Source organism: Stegastes partitus, unplaced genomic scaffold (assembly GCF_000690725.1).
Source record: "Stegastes partitus isolate 25-593 unplaced genomic scaffold, Stegastes_partitus-1.0.2 Scaffold608, whole genome shotgun sequence".
NCBI lineage: Eukaryota > Metazoa > Chordata > Actinopteri > Pomacentridae > Stegastes > Stegastes partitus.
Genome location: NW_007578339.1, coordinates 347,093 through 363,174, shown reverse-complemented (window position 1 = coordinate 363,174; position 16,082 = coordinate 347,093). Strand labels below are relative to the sequence as shown.

At 43.3% G+C, this 16,082-nt stretch overlaps 1 protein-coding gene across 2 annotated transcripts in view; it reads right to left on the bottom strand.

Annotated features, from left to right (window-relative positions):
• Positions 1 to 16,082, bottom strand: part of myo1ea (myosin IEa) — a 59,979-nt gene that overhangs the window by 36,651 nt on the left and 7,246 nt on the right. For both annotated transcript variants that reach the window (XM_008289354.1, XM_008289355.1), the window contains exons 2-4: positions 5,620 to 5,763; positions 3,259 to 3,348; positions 1,385 to 1,479 (exon numbers count right to left, since the gene is read on the bottom strand). In XM_008289354.1, the coding sequence (XP_008287576.1) occupies positions 1,385 to 1,479; positions 3,259 to 3,348; positions 5,620 to 5,763 (329 nt within the window). The remainder of the gene's footprint in view (positions 1 to 1,384; positions 1,480 to 3,258; positions 3,349 to 5,619; positions 5,764 to 16,082) is intronic.

Sequence of the window (16,082 nt, the reverse complement as noted above, 5' to 3'; positions counted from 1 at the left end):
TTCGGCTGCATCCAACAGTTACCCGACAACATTTTTTTTACAGACTTCTCGGCTGAACTGCAGGCTGTGTTTGCACAAAGCAGATTGGTGAGTAGTAAAATATCTATGTACGGTCACATTTTTCCAATATTGGTAGCAAATAATAGTCTAAATAATAACTTTAGGCTTAATAACTAATGAAACAACTTCTTTTGTCAACTTTTTTCTTTCTTTTTTTATGATTTATGTCAGAACTCTGTCACACGACACACAAAACATTTCTCTCTACTTCCAGTCATGCTCGTGCTGTTTCCATAGAGGTGCAGGATTTTATATTACAGTGAAAAATGAGCCCACAGTGAGAAAAAAATGTGACTGCTCAAGTCCAAACTGCTCAAGTCCTTCTTGCTGAATCTCCCTCATCATCAGTTCACGTGTTTTCTTAGTAAATGTGACAAAGCGCTAACGCAGGCCGACGCTGCCCGCACTGCACGGCCAGCAGTTCACTTTGTTTACCGAGACCCGGTTCATCATAAAAAAACCACTTCCACGCTTTTGTTTGCTGATTTAGTCGATCATGAAATCCCCCTCAGCGCCTTTATGTGTGAAACTGAACGAGCAACTGCTGGCTGTCCAAACAACGGGCCAAAGTGCTGAAGCAGGGCTCGCTGGTCATGAGGTAAGCACTATAGCAACCGCCCCGCTCAGATGACCGGACCGGGGCATAAAGCTCCCCATCATGACACCACACTTTTTCTCTCTGCAGCTTTGTATTTGAAAAAAACATTCGCCAGCAAACTCAAACAGGCTGTGAAAGTACCGAAAATCTCCCTAAATCTCAGGAGCGAGTGATTCTGAGCCAGCGATCATGCAGGTGTTCTTCCTTCTTTTTTTTTTTTTTTCATTTTAAACCAGGAAGTTCTTTAAAAATAGCCTCTAAGAGCTGCTTTGTTCCCACCTCACATCCTGCGTTAACACAGGCCAGATCCAGCTGTTAACTATGCATTGTTTTCATTGGTATCAGTACTTTTTTTTTCCCCACTGTGATTTTGCATTTTACTGAATCTGAAAATGATATAATGGAAAAACACCAACGGGACAACGTCAGCTGTACTGAGCGATGCGGTCGAACCTGTTGGGTCTGTTCTCCTCCCGTCTATTATCATGACCCACTGAGCAGCTCGGCTTTGTGATCGCACAGGAAACTATCTTTTGCCTTCACATCCTGGACATCTGATGTGAAGGACTGAAGGCTACAAAAATGGTGCAACCAAATATTAAATATTCACATCACATTCAACTGAGAATGCAGAAAAAAATGCTGCTCGTTCGGCTGATGTTGCATAACGTGGTTGTCACATACCGTTAGTGCACGACGTGTGAAGAAGAATGAAAGGAGCCTCACCTGATGATGACACACTGGTTCTCACGGTCGATCATCATGTTTCTGTACATGTTGTCTGCCAGAGCGTAGATGTGAGGAGGGTTCTCGTACTGAGCCTGAGAGTCCAGAAAAGACATTTATTTAAATCAGTCGTTCTGTTGAAAGTAAAGTCAGGAGAGTCTGGTCGATTCTATACGTGTGTATTTTTATAAATAAGTTGTTTTTCTGGTGGTCTCTTTGTGACTTTAAGAACATCTGTTATCACGGATGCAAAACTATTATTACTAGACAGCGACAATGTATTATAAAATGCATGATAGCACAGCTGTATTATAGTGGAACAGTGTATTTGATCTTCACACTATTCCTCATGGAGCAACCTGCTGCTGCATCTAATGACATCTACATGTACAGTCGTGACTCGATGATCCGACACTAAATGTAAAACCTTCTTTTATGTCGGATAGCAAGGTTGTCGGATTGTCAAGACGGAGGTCCAGATACGAGGAGGGCTTGATGCTGGAAGGCTCATTAGTTGTTAATCACTGTTCATAGTTGTTATAATAACTAGTAGGGCTGGTCCCAATAGCACTTTCTGGTCTCTGGATATTCAGGCCCAATTAATGATAATTATCTGAATATCGGTCGGGGGACACTTCCACCCCGGGGCAGCGCTCCGATGGGGTGGAGGTGGACGCACAGACAGTACTTGGCTGCTGATGCTAGTTTAGTTAGCGCTCACACTTCTGTTTCCACCATTGGTCCGTAAACACTGAGCACGCTCGCTGCGTGTGACGTCGTCATGTCCTCTTCTGCGCATGCGGGACACTTTTGGGTCGTATGAAGTTCACACAGCAGATCACATGCAAGTCACATTTAACTGGAAATGTGAACGAACTCACAACGAAATCGGATTTCACAAAAAATCCTCATTGAGCATCAAGTCCTGCAGTGTGAACGTAGCCAATCTGTGGGATTGTTCAGTCAGATAATACGCCGTTATCCTGATTTGTGACATAAAATGTCATGTCGGAGTCAGAATCCAAGGCTGTCGGTATGTTAAGGCTGTTTTTCATGGGTTCCGTTCGTTTTTCCCAAAAACCTATCAAATAGGTTTAGGATTATGATTGTTAAGGGCCGGATTAGTCTCAACAAGTCCTGCTTGAGTAATGTTTGCTAAAAACTACAGTGCCCAGATTTTTAACAAAATAAAACCATGTACTTGTGGGTTAGGAAGCTGTAAAGTCATGTGAGTCGGACCATCACAAAAGTATTTATATAAAAAGCACCAACCTCATCAAAAATACATATAATCTTTTCAGCACATTTCATGCATTGATCACACTTTGGCAAGAACAAAAAAGTCTGTGTTAATATGTATGAAACATGTTGCTCTATAACAAAACATCCACCTCATGATGATTCAAACAATCCAGGAAACAAACCTGAGCTTTCTGCTGTAGTTTGAGCTGCAAACTTTGCAAACAGAAACTCAGCGCACTTGTGTACAACTGTAATCTGAAAAAGTTAAGTGTTAAATTTGGCCCGTTTGAAGCTGAACGTTTTCCCAGTTTGTCAGAAATCTGAAAGCCTCTGAGTGTCCGCGGCTGCAGCAGACGAAGCCGCCCTCAGCAGGCCGGCCAAGAGAGGAGGCAGACTCGAACAGGCTGTTCTGTGAAGGCGCTGCCAAGACTCCTCAATGGCTGAGTCGAGTTTCTGACAGCAACATGTGCGCCAGCCCGCTGGAAACTTTGCACTGATCTAACTCTTTATAAGCCTTTATCCTTCAGACTGTTACCATCCTAAACTCCCAGACGCCTCGGTTACACCTCGGCGATCCTCACATGTGTGCAGCTTATGAAGTGTTCATTTAGGATAAGCTGGGATCTACTTACCGCGCCCTGATACATCTCGATTTCTTTTTCCCCAAAGTACGGCATCTGCTTGAAGGGGTTGACGGAAATGAGCACAGGTCCGATGTATGTCTGATGATGTTAAAGATCGCACAGCAAACAAAAAACCAAACAGCACTGAAACGTAATCATCTCTTTAAAGGAGGAACAACTGTATAGGAAAGAAATGACCTCATCCTTGGCTGGCATGACGTCAAGACTGGAGTGTTTGGTGATCAGGCCTAAATAAGTATCCAGCGCTTACAAATGACAGAGAATAGGCCGACCATGCAACACTGTGAGGTTTCATGCCCCGAGGCCAAAACGCCGCTCAAGGCAAATAAAGCTGCTATTGTGGGTGGCCCACGGTGACCCGCAGCCTTGGCAGGGAGACCTCACAGTTACGGCTATTTATTGACCAAAATCAAAGGCCTGACTCAGAGCTGTCGAACCTAAAACTGCCAGCGTTCAGTAACCTTCACGACGCTGAGCGCTGCCAGAGCGTGGATGGAGTTTATGTAATGAGCGGCTCTGAGAACATCCAGCGTTGCTTTTCAATGCGGTTATTCATTCATTCATTCATCTCACTTCGACAGCAGCAGCTTACGTGTGTGTGTGTGTAGACACAGCTGCACTTTAAAAACCCAAACCCAGCAATTGTGCAATGTTCTGTATGAAAATGATAGCTCTCAGCCCACCATTTTAAATCCCCACTAAAATCAAAAGCTTAGTAAAGATAGCGAGGTTGTTCCGTCTCAGATCATCTGGGGCCTCCTGCTCGGCCAGCTCTGACGGGCTTGAAACTTTTTTATAGTAACTTATAGGTGTTTAAAATGGTATCTGTGAAATATCAGCCTAATATATATATAAAGTACTTCCTGAGATATGTTTTTGTTTGTGCCTGTTTTGCCCATTGACCCAGTTTGGGCAGGTTTTCACATACATTGAAATCTGAGGCTGTGTTTAGATGAAAACATTTCAGGGACTATTGTAGATAAAAGCTTTTTATTATTTCTCAACACATCACTGATTCAGAATCTGCAATACTGGACAAGTGGGTCAAATAATCTTTGATTATGGGTAAGTTGAATATGAAAAAAATTGAATATCGATGCGCGATATATCGGCGACCACATCGGTATCGGCCGATATTAGTGTTTTTTCTGATATATCGGTATCGGTCCGATAAACAAATTCAGCCGATGTGAAAAACTGATGATTGTCTGACATCAGCGCCTTCGTCTCTACGTTTGATGTTGCTGCTATTTCACAGATGTTTTTACTTAAATGGTCCTGGACTTGAACGTTAAATATGTTTTACTTTTGTAATAAAGAAGACTATGTGGTCTAATTTGGGTTCTTCTGAATAGTTTTCATGTTCTCACAGTGCTTACTTATACTCAGTTTCTGGTGTGAACAAAAACTGAATATCGACATCGGTAATATCGGTTATCGGTGATATCAGAAATCTTAATATCGGATATCGGTATCGGCTAGAAATTTTAATATCGTGCATCCCTAAAATTAAAGCTTCCATGAAATGTCCCATCTTTGAGCACATGTTAACGAGAAGATGTGATGATCTCAAAGTCAACTAGTCATATTTTCCAATCACTCCCATTTGCATGGCACAATAACAAAAACAACCCCATATAGAATACTTTTTTAGTACTCGTAAGATTTAAGATTAAGATAATTGGTCACAAATATGAAAAAAATTTAAAATGATTGAATTTTGATTTTAAAAAAAATTGTTATAGAGCTTAATCCACCTGGAATAAAGTTTAAAATGCTTTCACATGTATGACTACATGAGCTTATTTTTCACTTCAGGCTTTTATCTTTAATCGCTCCTGAAATATTTCAAATTCAAATTTCAATCTGTTAAAAATTCTGCAAAAATTTGGTTGATGGGCAGTTTTTATTTTTTATGTTTATCATAAAAAGGATTTGATATATCAAGCTAAAATTTCCCAATTATTTTTTATAAACATCCACATTTTATGCTATGAAACTGAAGGCAAACCAACAGAAATTGTTCTAAAAATGTGATGATTTTAGCCGGACTGGCCCAGCAGCAGCGCTCGTATTAATCAGATCTCTCTGTTGTGCTTTCTGCACCTTTTCTTTCACATTCTGCACCACAGTGAGACAAAACTGGAGTAAGTCTGGAGCAGCTCTAGAGCAGATCTGGTCGAGGGTCCACACAAAGAGGCCAAGTCTCAGAGGAATGTGTCACCTTCCAACGCCGACCTGTTACTCACTCCTGATCCGTCAGAGTGCACGACCATCACTCATCCTGGGAGTAGCCAGGCTCAGCTATTCCTCACTGGGCTGTGAACCGCCAACGTGAGCAAAGGATACAAAGATGTAGTCATCCATGTATCTCTTCTTGAGGTTGTCCACGATGGCGTCCTCGTTGATCTTGCTGAGCAGCACCATGTCGTCCACGCCGCTGTGTTTGACATTGTGGCTCTGCCAGTGGTACCGGTAGTGGCCCCGGCTCCCCTGTAGCAACAACAACAACAACACACACAATGTATGATTGTCAGAACACACAGAAAGACACAGTGAGATGGTGAGAATGACTCAAGACTCTGACATCACGCTTGCTGCTACAATAAATGAATTGCGGCTTTAGAGCGGAGGCTGAGGTAGTGTGGTTTTATCACGCTGTTGAGATAATGAGACGAAATGAGAGCCAAGGGGAAAACGGTTGTTATCACTCTGACAGAAAAACCCCAAAGTGAGCACATTTTCTGATCCCGGCAACACGGTGAGCCGCGTTCACTTTGAACTAGTGCAAGGTCAGCTTCCCGCAAGTGCTTTGTGTTGTTTGTCCAAGTGTTAAAGATGCTCCGTCCTAACTTTTATCCACATCCTAACGCTCTGGTTTCCCCCCGCGACCCTGTTTTTCTTTTAGCTGAGTGAGTCTCCGGAGAACTGAGGTCATTCATCATGTGCTATGAGTCAGTGTTGTCTGGCTACTGTGGAAGAGGGTCACAATGTGCTGCGAGGAGTGAGTCTCTTTCTCCTGGACGGAGAATCACCCAAAGCCACGGACGGCATCCAGAACATTAGTCAACACACGAGTTAACTCTTGACTTCCTGCCTCTTCAGCGAGGACGTGTGGGGAGAGGAAGGAGCAGAGCAGCGATTTAAACGACACCGCCGAAGGAAAGAAACCATTCAGGCAGCGACACGATGATTAAAGAATATTTAAAATAAAAAGTGATCCATCCGCAACTGTGCAAAACTGTTTTCTTTAAAGTCAAAGATCAACCTCAGAAACGATTTCTTGAAGTGCTCCGATGTGATGTGATTGAAAGCGTCAAAACAAAATCTTTAAACCTCAACTCCAGTCTGCTTTCTTAGATTTATGGTTTCTTTCAGAAGTTGTGGCGTCTTAAACAACACATTTTATTGAATGCACAGTGCACCCCAAAAGTCCACTGAACACTCTATAATCTTTACTGGAAACAATCGCTCTACAAACACCGGAAACTGTGAGTAAAATGAAATAAATACAGTAGATGAAACAAAAGCAGCAAAGGGCAAAAGCCTGGTAATATCAGGAACCACAAAGCAACACTACAGCACAAACCAGTGGAAAGTCATTGTGCTTTCAGTAATTAACTCTAAATTACTAAGGAGGAGGGCCAGAAGCATTTAATATCCTCCAGGGTGACTTTATTCTTTACAACAGCAAAATTAAAACCACTTTACAGACTCGGTCATAGCATGGGAGATGGCGAGGAATGTTAACAGCTTTTCAGCCTAATTCAGCGGGTATTTTCCCTTCGGAGGGAAGCAGCAACGTGTTGCTTGATTAATTCTCCAGATCGGGTTTTAAGGTGCAGCGGAGAGCGATGGCGAGGTGGCGTCGCTCTCAGAGACAAAACAGAATCGAAACATCCGAGTTTAAAGGCCCCCTTTGGTGAAAATCAAGTATTTATGTTGTTAAAATGCTCATGTGGTGTTTTTTTAAGCTGCTAGAGGACACATTTATGAGTTAAACAGGCATTAAAAGCCACGGCGGAGTATTTCCACCTTAAAACTGCAGCGTACTGATGACTGCTTTAATACGGAACAAACCAAAGGAACTGAACCTGTCCGCTTGCAGGGTGAGACTTTCTGTATCATTATTCAATATTACGCCTCGCTATTGTGTAGAGTCGTGTGTAGTTGTGCTGTGTTCGTTTAGCTGGTGTGCTCGAGCTGCAGCGAGTGTTGAGAAGGGGATTCACAGATCAGGACAGAGTTACATCAAAGCCATTTTAACGCATGAGTTGAATACAGTCAGTAATCCGACACTAAACATAAAACCTTCTTTTATGTCGGATAGCAAGGCTGTCGGATTGTCAAGACGGAGGTCCAGATACGAGGAGGGCTTGATGCTGGAAGGATCATTTGTTGTTAATATTCATTGTTCATAGATGGTATAATAACTAGTGTGTCGTTAGAACACTACACATCGCTGGATTTCAGCCTAATTGACCAGCGCACTTGTGCATGGGCCTTCGGTTGACATCAAAGGTAATTACATTCAGACAGCAGGCTGAAGTGACCCAAATCCGTTTTTTTTTCTTCTCCTATGCGACCTGTACCAGGTCTTTTCGTGACAGTCTGAACAACACAGATCCAATTGATGATGAATATCTGAATATTCGGAGCGGTCAGGGGACACTTCCACCCCGGGGGAACGCTCTGACGGGGTGGAAGTGTCCAGAACACACAGGCAGTACTTGGCTGCTGATGCTAGTTTAGTTAGTGGTCACAGTTTTATGTCCACCAGCGGCGGCAGCAGCAGCAGCGGCACTTTCCCACCGCTGCCACCATCCATGTTAACTTTTGCAAACACTGAGCACGCTCGCTGCGTGTGACGTCGTCGTGTCCTCTTCTGCGCATGCGGGACACTTTTGGGTCGTATGAAGTTCACACAGCAGATCACATACAAGTCGCATTGAACTGGAAACGTGAAGGAAGTCACAAAGAAATCCTCATTGAGCATCAAGTCCTGCAGTGTGAACGTAGCCAATCTGTGGGATTGTTCAGTCAGATAATACGCCGTTATCCTGATTGGTGACATTAAATGTCATGTCAGAGTCAGAATCCAAGGCTGTTGGTATGTTAAGGCTGTTTCTCATGGGTTCTGTTCTGTTTTTCCTAAAGACCTGTCAGATAGCAAAGTTTTGGATTGTTAAGGGTCAGATTATCAAGTCACGACTGTATCATCATGTAAATAAAACACTCAGACGTGAGTTTTTAGGGGTTTAGGACTTTAAGCAGCAAAGTCATGTGACTTTGGGCCAAAAAAACACAAACATCCTTCAACACTCGCTGCATCATTTAACGTTTTGTGGTGGCAGGAAACACTAAGCGGCACACCGACAAACTACTCTCGAGTCAAGTCGGTTTTTCTTCTGCAACTCTCGTCTCAACAGTCTGTGTAAATTATATTTAAAAAGCTTCGACTGAGAAAAGAGCAGAAAAGAGACGAACCACAGAGAAGAAATGTAATCTACTGTCACATATACTGAGCAAATATTAAGTGCAATAAGAAGAAAGTTTGGATGGAAAAAGAGTAGATAGAGATGTGGAGCGAATTCCAGAGGCCGGTCCTCCCTTTGTTTTGCACTAAACCGCAAAAACACACTTCCTCAGGATACTCACAATAATGTCCAGCAAAGCCAGAAGCTCCTATTCATTCTGATAAACTCAATTGTTCTTCTAATTAAGAAAATAATCATCACTTGGGTGGCACCTACTTATTAAAAGCAGCCCTCTGACAGACCTTTTGTCCAGCAGGGAGGCACACGCTCAGAGAGAGAGCAGCGGCGGCCCGACCACAGAGTGAAAATAATTGAACGTGCTATATTTAACTCGTCTCTGCTATGTCTGGAATGGAAGTGTGCCGATCGGAGAGGGGGAGAGCCGTAATAAGCGGGAGAACGGAGGAGGCGGACGTCAAATATTCGGACGATTGTTTCATCTGTTTTGACTTACGCCTTGTTTAATGAAGCAGGAGGACTTAGAAAAATATTCGGACTGGCTGCAGTGGACTTAGGGAGTAGCTGCACACACACACAAAGACATCTGGGAGGCGTCTGAAGCCATCGCACTCCTCCGCCGCCGGCTGCTGAGCAACACCAGAGCAGCCGGTGGGGTTAGACGTCGCTTCACTCTATTGATTGTAGCAGAGGTGATTTGTTGGAGGGTCACTTCCTCTGCTAATTTTCCAGCAACACATAACACAAATGCCTCTTTATATTACCATTAAATGCTGTTCCAGTGGTTTAAATCAAGACTTAAAAAGCTAACAGCGCAGTCATAACTTGGACTGAAAGCAGACGATGTGCGGTTATGAATCTGGCAAATGATGAGGATACTACTCTTTTTATAAATGATTTTTTTTTAATAACGTGTCTGACGCTGCGGTTAAACAGAGTCAGTAGCTGCTCACTGACTCCTGTAGTTCTTTTTAAAGCTACACCATGATTAATTTAACCTTATTGACGCTTATAAGGGGAGCGGGACATTTTAGTTTGGCAGTACGACATCCAAAAACTAATATCCTGCACATAAATCAAGCACAAAAACAAGGTTACAAACCATCTAAGTGTACAACGATTAATACTTGCAGTAAATAAGTTTGACACACGGAGCTCAGGTACATGAAAATAGATGATTCGCTGATTACACAATGGCCCAAACTCATCCATCTCAAACAGGTAATCATGTCAAAAACCTCCTTTTAATGGCAATAATACAAGGAGACATGCATCATCCCTTTTAATTGAATTTCCCTTCTGGGATAAATAAAGTATTTTCATTCATTAAGGCATTATGTGATGTGTTTTCTCACTTTTAACTTGTATTTTTGTAGGTTTTATGATGCAAAATCTTCATATTAAGGAAATCTAAGTTACTGTAGGTGGTAGAGTGTAAATGCAGACACACACACACACACACACACACACGAGGGACATCTGGCAAAATGTGGAGTCTTTGGTGGCCATAACAACACCATCACCAAGGAACCACAGACTTCCCTCCGAGCACAGAGAGCAGCTCTGACATCACTCCAACACGGCGATCTGAACTCGGACAAATCCCGTAACAACCGGCACAAAACGACTCGGAGAAGACATCTGATTAGTTTCCTCTCATCAAAACACAATCGGATCACCCCCCCAAAACCCAAACGGAACCAGACCTTTTCCCAGAAGCAGATACAAAGGAATTTCAACACCAGCCCTGATCCATAAGCCCAGGCTTTCCCCTTCATGCAAATACCTTCACCATATATGGAGAGCGCTGAGCGGCTCTGGCTCGGGGTACAGGAAATGGCTGGGTTTGATTCAGTATCATAAGCGGCACTTTTCCCCTCATTTCTCCCTTCTGTGCCATTTTCTCTTTTCCACACCAGGGTCTGACACACAGTCCACCATGTGTTAGGATTAAGTTTCTGCTCTGGCGTCTGAGCCAAATCGGGATAAAAGCTATGAGAACAAATTCCTCTCTTTCTAAAATAAGAAGTCTTGATCACTCAGGACTGAACGTCTGGAGACATCAGCCCGACTTCAGTGGGAGTAAAATGACTGAGGAATAACATGTAAAGCTAACATTTGCACCAATAACAGGTTGAGTTTGTGCACAGAACCGCGTCTCCTGGTCGTCGTCAGCAGATTAGAAAAGACATTTTTAATGAAGTAACTGCAGGATATGTTGAAGCTGAAGCCTCTTAAGTTAAATCTAGCTTAAGAACGCAGCCCTCTGAGCGCTACAAGGCGGACTAATGCTGTAGATCATGGACTAAATGCAAAGCACGAAAACGCCCCGAGCATTCTTCTTAAAACTGCTGCTTTAGAAGGACCCCACATCTGATAAGCCTTAAGGTAGATTAGCAGTGGTACCATGCACCAGTTTACTTGACCTGATTTTCAAGGCTGCCCTAAAATATCGTGTTCCAAAAACCTATGATAAAGGCTATTTTCAAGAATTACAGCTTTGACGATACACACAGCGCGTCGCTTTGTGAGAGCAGCAGGGATTCAGACGTATTTCTAAATGATCTGTGTTTGTCAGTGAGAAAAAAAGAGCCGAGGATCAGAACAACCTAATTTAGCCGACATGTGTCACAAATGAAAGCACAAACGAAGGATAACTCTTCCAGCCAAAAAGAGATCCTATAAAAGTGATTTATGTTTTGACTTGCTCCCTCCAGCTTCACCTAAATCTTAACGGATTTTACAAACGCTCTATTTAGACGAACATTACATAATGTTTGTACTGCGCTTTGGCAGAGAACAAAGCATCTTTATCACTAATGACTCCTGTATGGCAGCGAGCCTGGACTTTGCACGCTAAGCAAGAGCTTTACAGCTTCCACCCTCTCTGCCTCTGATGCATCCAGAACATCACCCGGGACAACAGAGTGCATCATCACCATCCTGGAGAGAGCTGGAATCCCCAGCATTTCTGCTCGGCTGAAAACAGAGACACATGCGCTGGCTCGGTCACACATTGTGAATGGACAATGGCCGGGTCCCCAGGGATCGCCTCTACTCGTATTCAGCGTGGGGAAAACATCAGCCCTCCAGCTGCACGACAATGACGTCTGTAAGAGAAACCTGAAGGCTTTGTGCTTTGACCTGAACACCTGGAGAGTCGTAGCTTCAGAAGGATCAGCTTGGAGACAAGAGACTGAGGAGGAAGACCAGAGAGACAAACTAGAGTTGGACTTCACACCGTTCCTCTTGTATTGGCCTGTCCAGCCACCATCCAGAGCACAACGCACCGGTTAAGTCCACATGAGGGTCACGGGGCCGTCAAAAATAAAAACTTGCAAACACCATCAACAGGTCACTTTTACCTCCAGCAGGTAACTCAGCTCAGTTTTGCAGATCTGCAGCAGTTCATAGTTTCTATTGCGGTCCTTCACAACACAGTCGATGGAAATCCCAGAGCGGTGATCTGCACACATGATATTCTGACAGAAAGTTGATGGTTCTGGGTGTTTGAGCCCATTGACTGCAAAATGTGTATCCGTTACGCAACCAACAGCCACTTCCAGCATAAAGACTTTTATCGAAGGAGATGCTGCCAGCAGTTTTTTTTCAGTACAAATCAGACCTAAAACTTGTGATAAACGACCGCTGAGTCACCGAGTCGGCTTTGTTTTGCTGGAAAAGCTGCAAAATCGTAACTGTAGCTGTGAAAAGCATTCAGACACTTTGTACTCTGACCTGAGAGCAACATTTTTATTGCGAGATATAACATGTCGAGCTTTATTTTATATTATTTTTATTGTCTCCTTTGCTTTACTTTACAATCAATACTAAAACCCCCTGAATGCTGAGTTTCCTTGAAGTGCAACTAATTTCCTGCTCGCTGTTATCACACAGCTAAACTAAACTCTCAGCGAGTTTATTCATCCATGAAGCCAGAGAAATATTCAGTAAATGATGTGCTCTGAAGAACTCGACATTATATATAATTTGCAGTACACGGTCTGAAACATATAAAAACAATGAGCACAGACCAAAGAGTACACACGAGATATTTCTGTCGTGAGTCACTCTTTTGGTCCAGAACTACTACTAGAGTCTATTTCAAAGTACTAAAAAGGGCTATAATTGCTACCAAGACCGTCCATTCAGGAACTCTGCCAAAAGCATACAGGAAAAAAACCAGCACACACTCATGCTCCTGACGTGCGGGGTTGATTCTGAGTGATTTTTTCCCAGACCCCTTGTAGGGATTCAAAACATATCTGGTTTATTCTAAACTAAACAGAGCTTAAGGGGGTACTGCTCTCTAAACAGCATTTCCACCTGGTCTCTGCTGCTTACGTTTGCACTTTGTCCCGGATCACTCACTGTGTGTAATCGGGCCAGATGCAGATAAAACTGCTGACGGAGTGAGTTGGCCATTTCCAAGGTGGAGGGAAAAAGACAAACACTGATGGGAGTCGGAGCAGAAGTTCAATAGAAGAAGCAGAGGGCGTTTGGTGTCAGAGGACCGATGAGGCGCAGTGCGAGACAGTCCGATCCGGCTGAACTTCTGAGGGATGGGATGCTCATTAAGGTCACACTGTACACAACACACACTCACACACACACACATGCTAAAGTGATGCTGAAAAATACAGATGAGGTTGAAACCTGATTAAAGAGTGAGTCCACACGGAATTACACAGAGCAGAAAACTGCTGCACCGTTACTCCCTCTAAACTGTTTTAACTCTGGTCACACTGGAGATATATATATATATAAAAAAGCACACGTATAGATTTTCATTTTGTCTAATAGCTGTCCGGGTTAAAGCCAAGTCCTGGTGCAGCATTACAGTTCACAAAGTTGAAGACAAAAGCTTGTTTGTAGAAGAAAATCCACATTTTGCAGCGCTGCAGCCAACATGTGGTCACATTTGGCTCGACATGACAAAGAGGAGGAAGAAGGGAGGCAACCTGTCGCTTCACCTGCCAACAGACTGAGAAGAAATGTCTGTATGGTCTGTTCTGATTATATGGAGACAGACCATATACAGCCTCCAGACTCACATATTAAACTTTGGCAATAAACTGCTACCTTCTTCTCTTTTTTTTTAACCTTAGATTGCATGACTGAATATCTGTAGCAGTGCAAATCTACCGCTCTGCTTTGTCCAGCATTGGAAATTTACCTCGAAATTCCCAGAAAAAAAACTTGATTCATACATTTGTGGTATTGCAACACTGAAAAGAATGTGCAGTCTGTCAAAGCAGCATCTTAAGAATCAATATAGTACCTGCAGATTCAAGCACATCTGTCCAACCTGCCGTGATTTAACTGACTAAAGTGCAGCCAAAGAACGCAACCGGCTTTCTTTTTTCATGTCTGAAAGTGTATCCAGGTTAGGTTTCAGATCACAGATTGGCTAGTTAACATTATCTGTTCAAGGTATTAACAGACATTGTGCAGATATACTGACTTAATTGTCAGCTGGAGGGGCCTCAGACATCACAGTGCATACTCAAGTCTGACATATCTCACTTAAGGAAGAAGAAGTGAAAATTCACACACCCCGACTGGGAAACAGATGTAACTGCATATTAAGTCTTTAACTGGTTGGCACTCCCCTTTCAACCATAAAATACAGTCGCTATGCCAGTGGCCTTTGCTGAAGTCACTGCCAACCAGTGGAGCAGCCACGACAGTGATCCGAGTATTGTCCTGCCAATCAAAACTGCACTGATCTGGAAATCATTTTTTATATGCGGTTAATAATAGGTCTGTATCAATGCAAAGGCTTGGAACCAACGCCTCCTTGAATGAGCCACTCTAAGGAAACGTTAAAGGTACTGAAATGTGAGCTACTCTGTATGCTCTGTTCTCTCCTAACCCTATGAGCCGACAGCACGAGTTCATCTTTGCACTTGACAACTTGGATGATGACAGCGGTCACTTGGATGTAATCGGGACACCGTCCATAAATAATGGAGTCAGCAGGCCTGCCCATGTTTAGACTTCTCACATTGTTATGGATCTGAGCTGCCTGAGGTCACATAAAAGGGGATATTAAAAGAAATATATTATCCTGAAAGGACTTGGAAACTTGAGCACTGAGCGATTGTGTTATAATGCTGTGCCTGCAGGGCTGGGCTGAACGCTGGCCCTCCCACAGAAAGAGGACATAATGATCAAAAGTAAACAGATACTGTGCGACTTTTAACACATCTGTGCCTGAACTACACAAAGTCTCGACTTCTCAGCGGCAGCCAAGTACGGTTAAACTATGGAAACTTGAAAGCTGCTGATTCTCGACATCTCAAATTGAATCAGTCCTTTAAACGGATGACAACAGCAATAAGGGTGCCAATAAAATATAATATCAAAGACCATGTGGTTTAGGGTGGAGCTCGGCTGAAATCCTAGACAAGACACATGTCACAAAGTGCTGCATTTTCTTTTTAAAGCAGCCTCAGTAGTGGTTGAATGTAAACAAACTATCTGCAGTGGAAACTAATTCCTCGCCGTGCTTTGTGCCACCACAGCAGGCTCTCAGGTTTCAATCAATGAAACCAGCATCTTCCCTGGTAGCAACGCAAGACATAAAAATACATGTTAAAACTTCAGACTGAGAGAGCGGAGGAGCCTGACAGTAAATCATATGGAGGATTGAAGCAGCAGCTAAGCCGGCACAGCTTTCTGTGTTTCCTGCAACTCCAGAGTTATTTTCAGTTTATTATGAGGTAAAGGGAGAATCTTGGGACTAAAAAAAGAAGCTAAAAAAAGGCTACATCCGGCATTCAGATAAGATTTTTTGGGCGGTTTGTCAAAGCAGTTCCCCAAATCTGTAGCACAGCTTGTTCTTAACTACATTCCATAATGTACCGTGGACGGACTGATCCTCTAGAACCACAACTAAGAAGCTACAGTCGCAACTCACTTTAACAAACAGCTGACAGGAAAGAAGCAAACTACTGAAGTCAAGGTCTCGTAGAAAGCTTCCGTGGAGTGTCCCAGATGTGCTGCTTGTGTTTCTGTGGATATACCGTCTCTCTGGTAAAACAGCTAAACTCGAATCAAGCTGTTGGAAAGTATCTGTCTGAACAGTCTGACTCACCAGATGTAGATTGCAGGTATAAGCCTGCCGCTATCCGCTCAGGTCAGCCAGCTGCCATTTTCAGAATCTCCTTCACGACGAGGAACAACAATAGCAACCGGCAGGCCGTGACCTAGCACGCTGGAAATCTAAAGTCCTGCAGAGCATTTGGATCGGGCAGTAATCCGATCCTGCAAGTTTGGTTTTCCTGAGTGAATTAGCCTCTATGCAGATTCCAA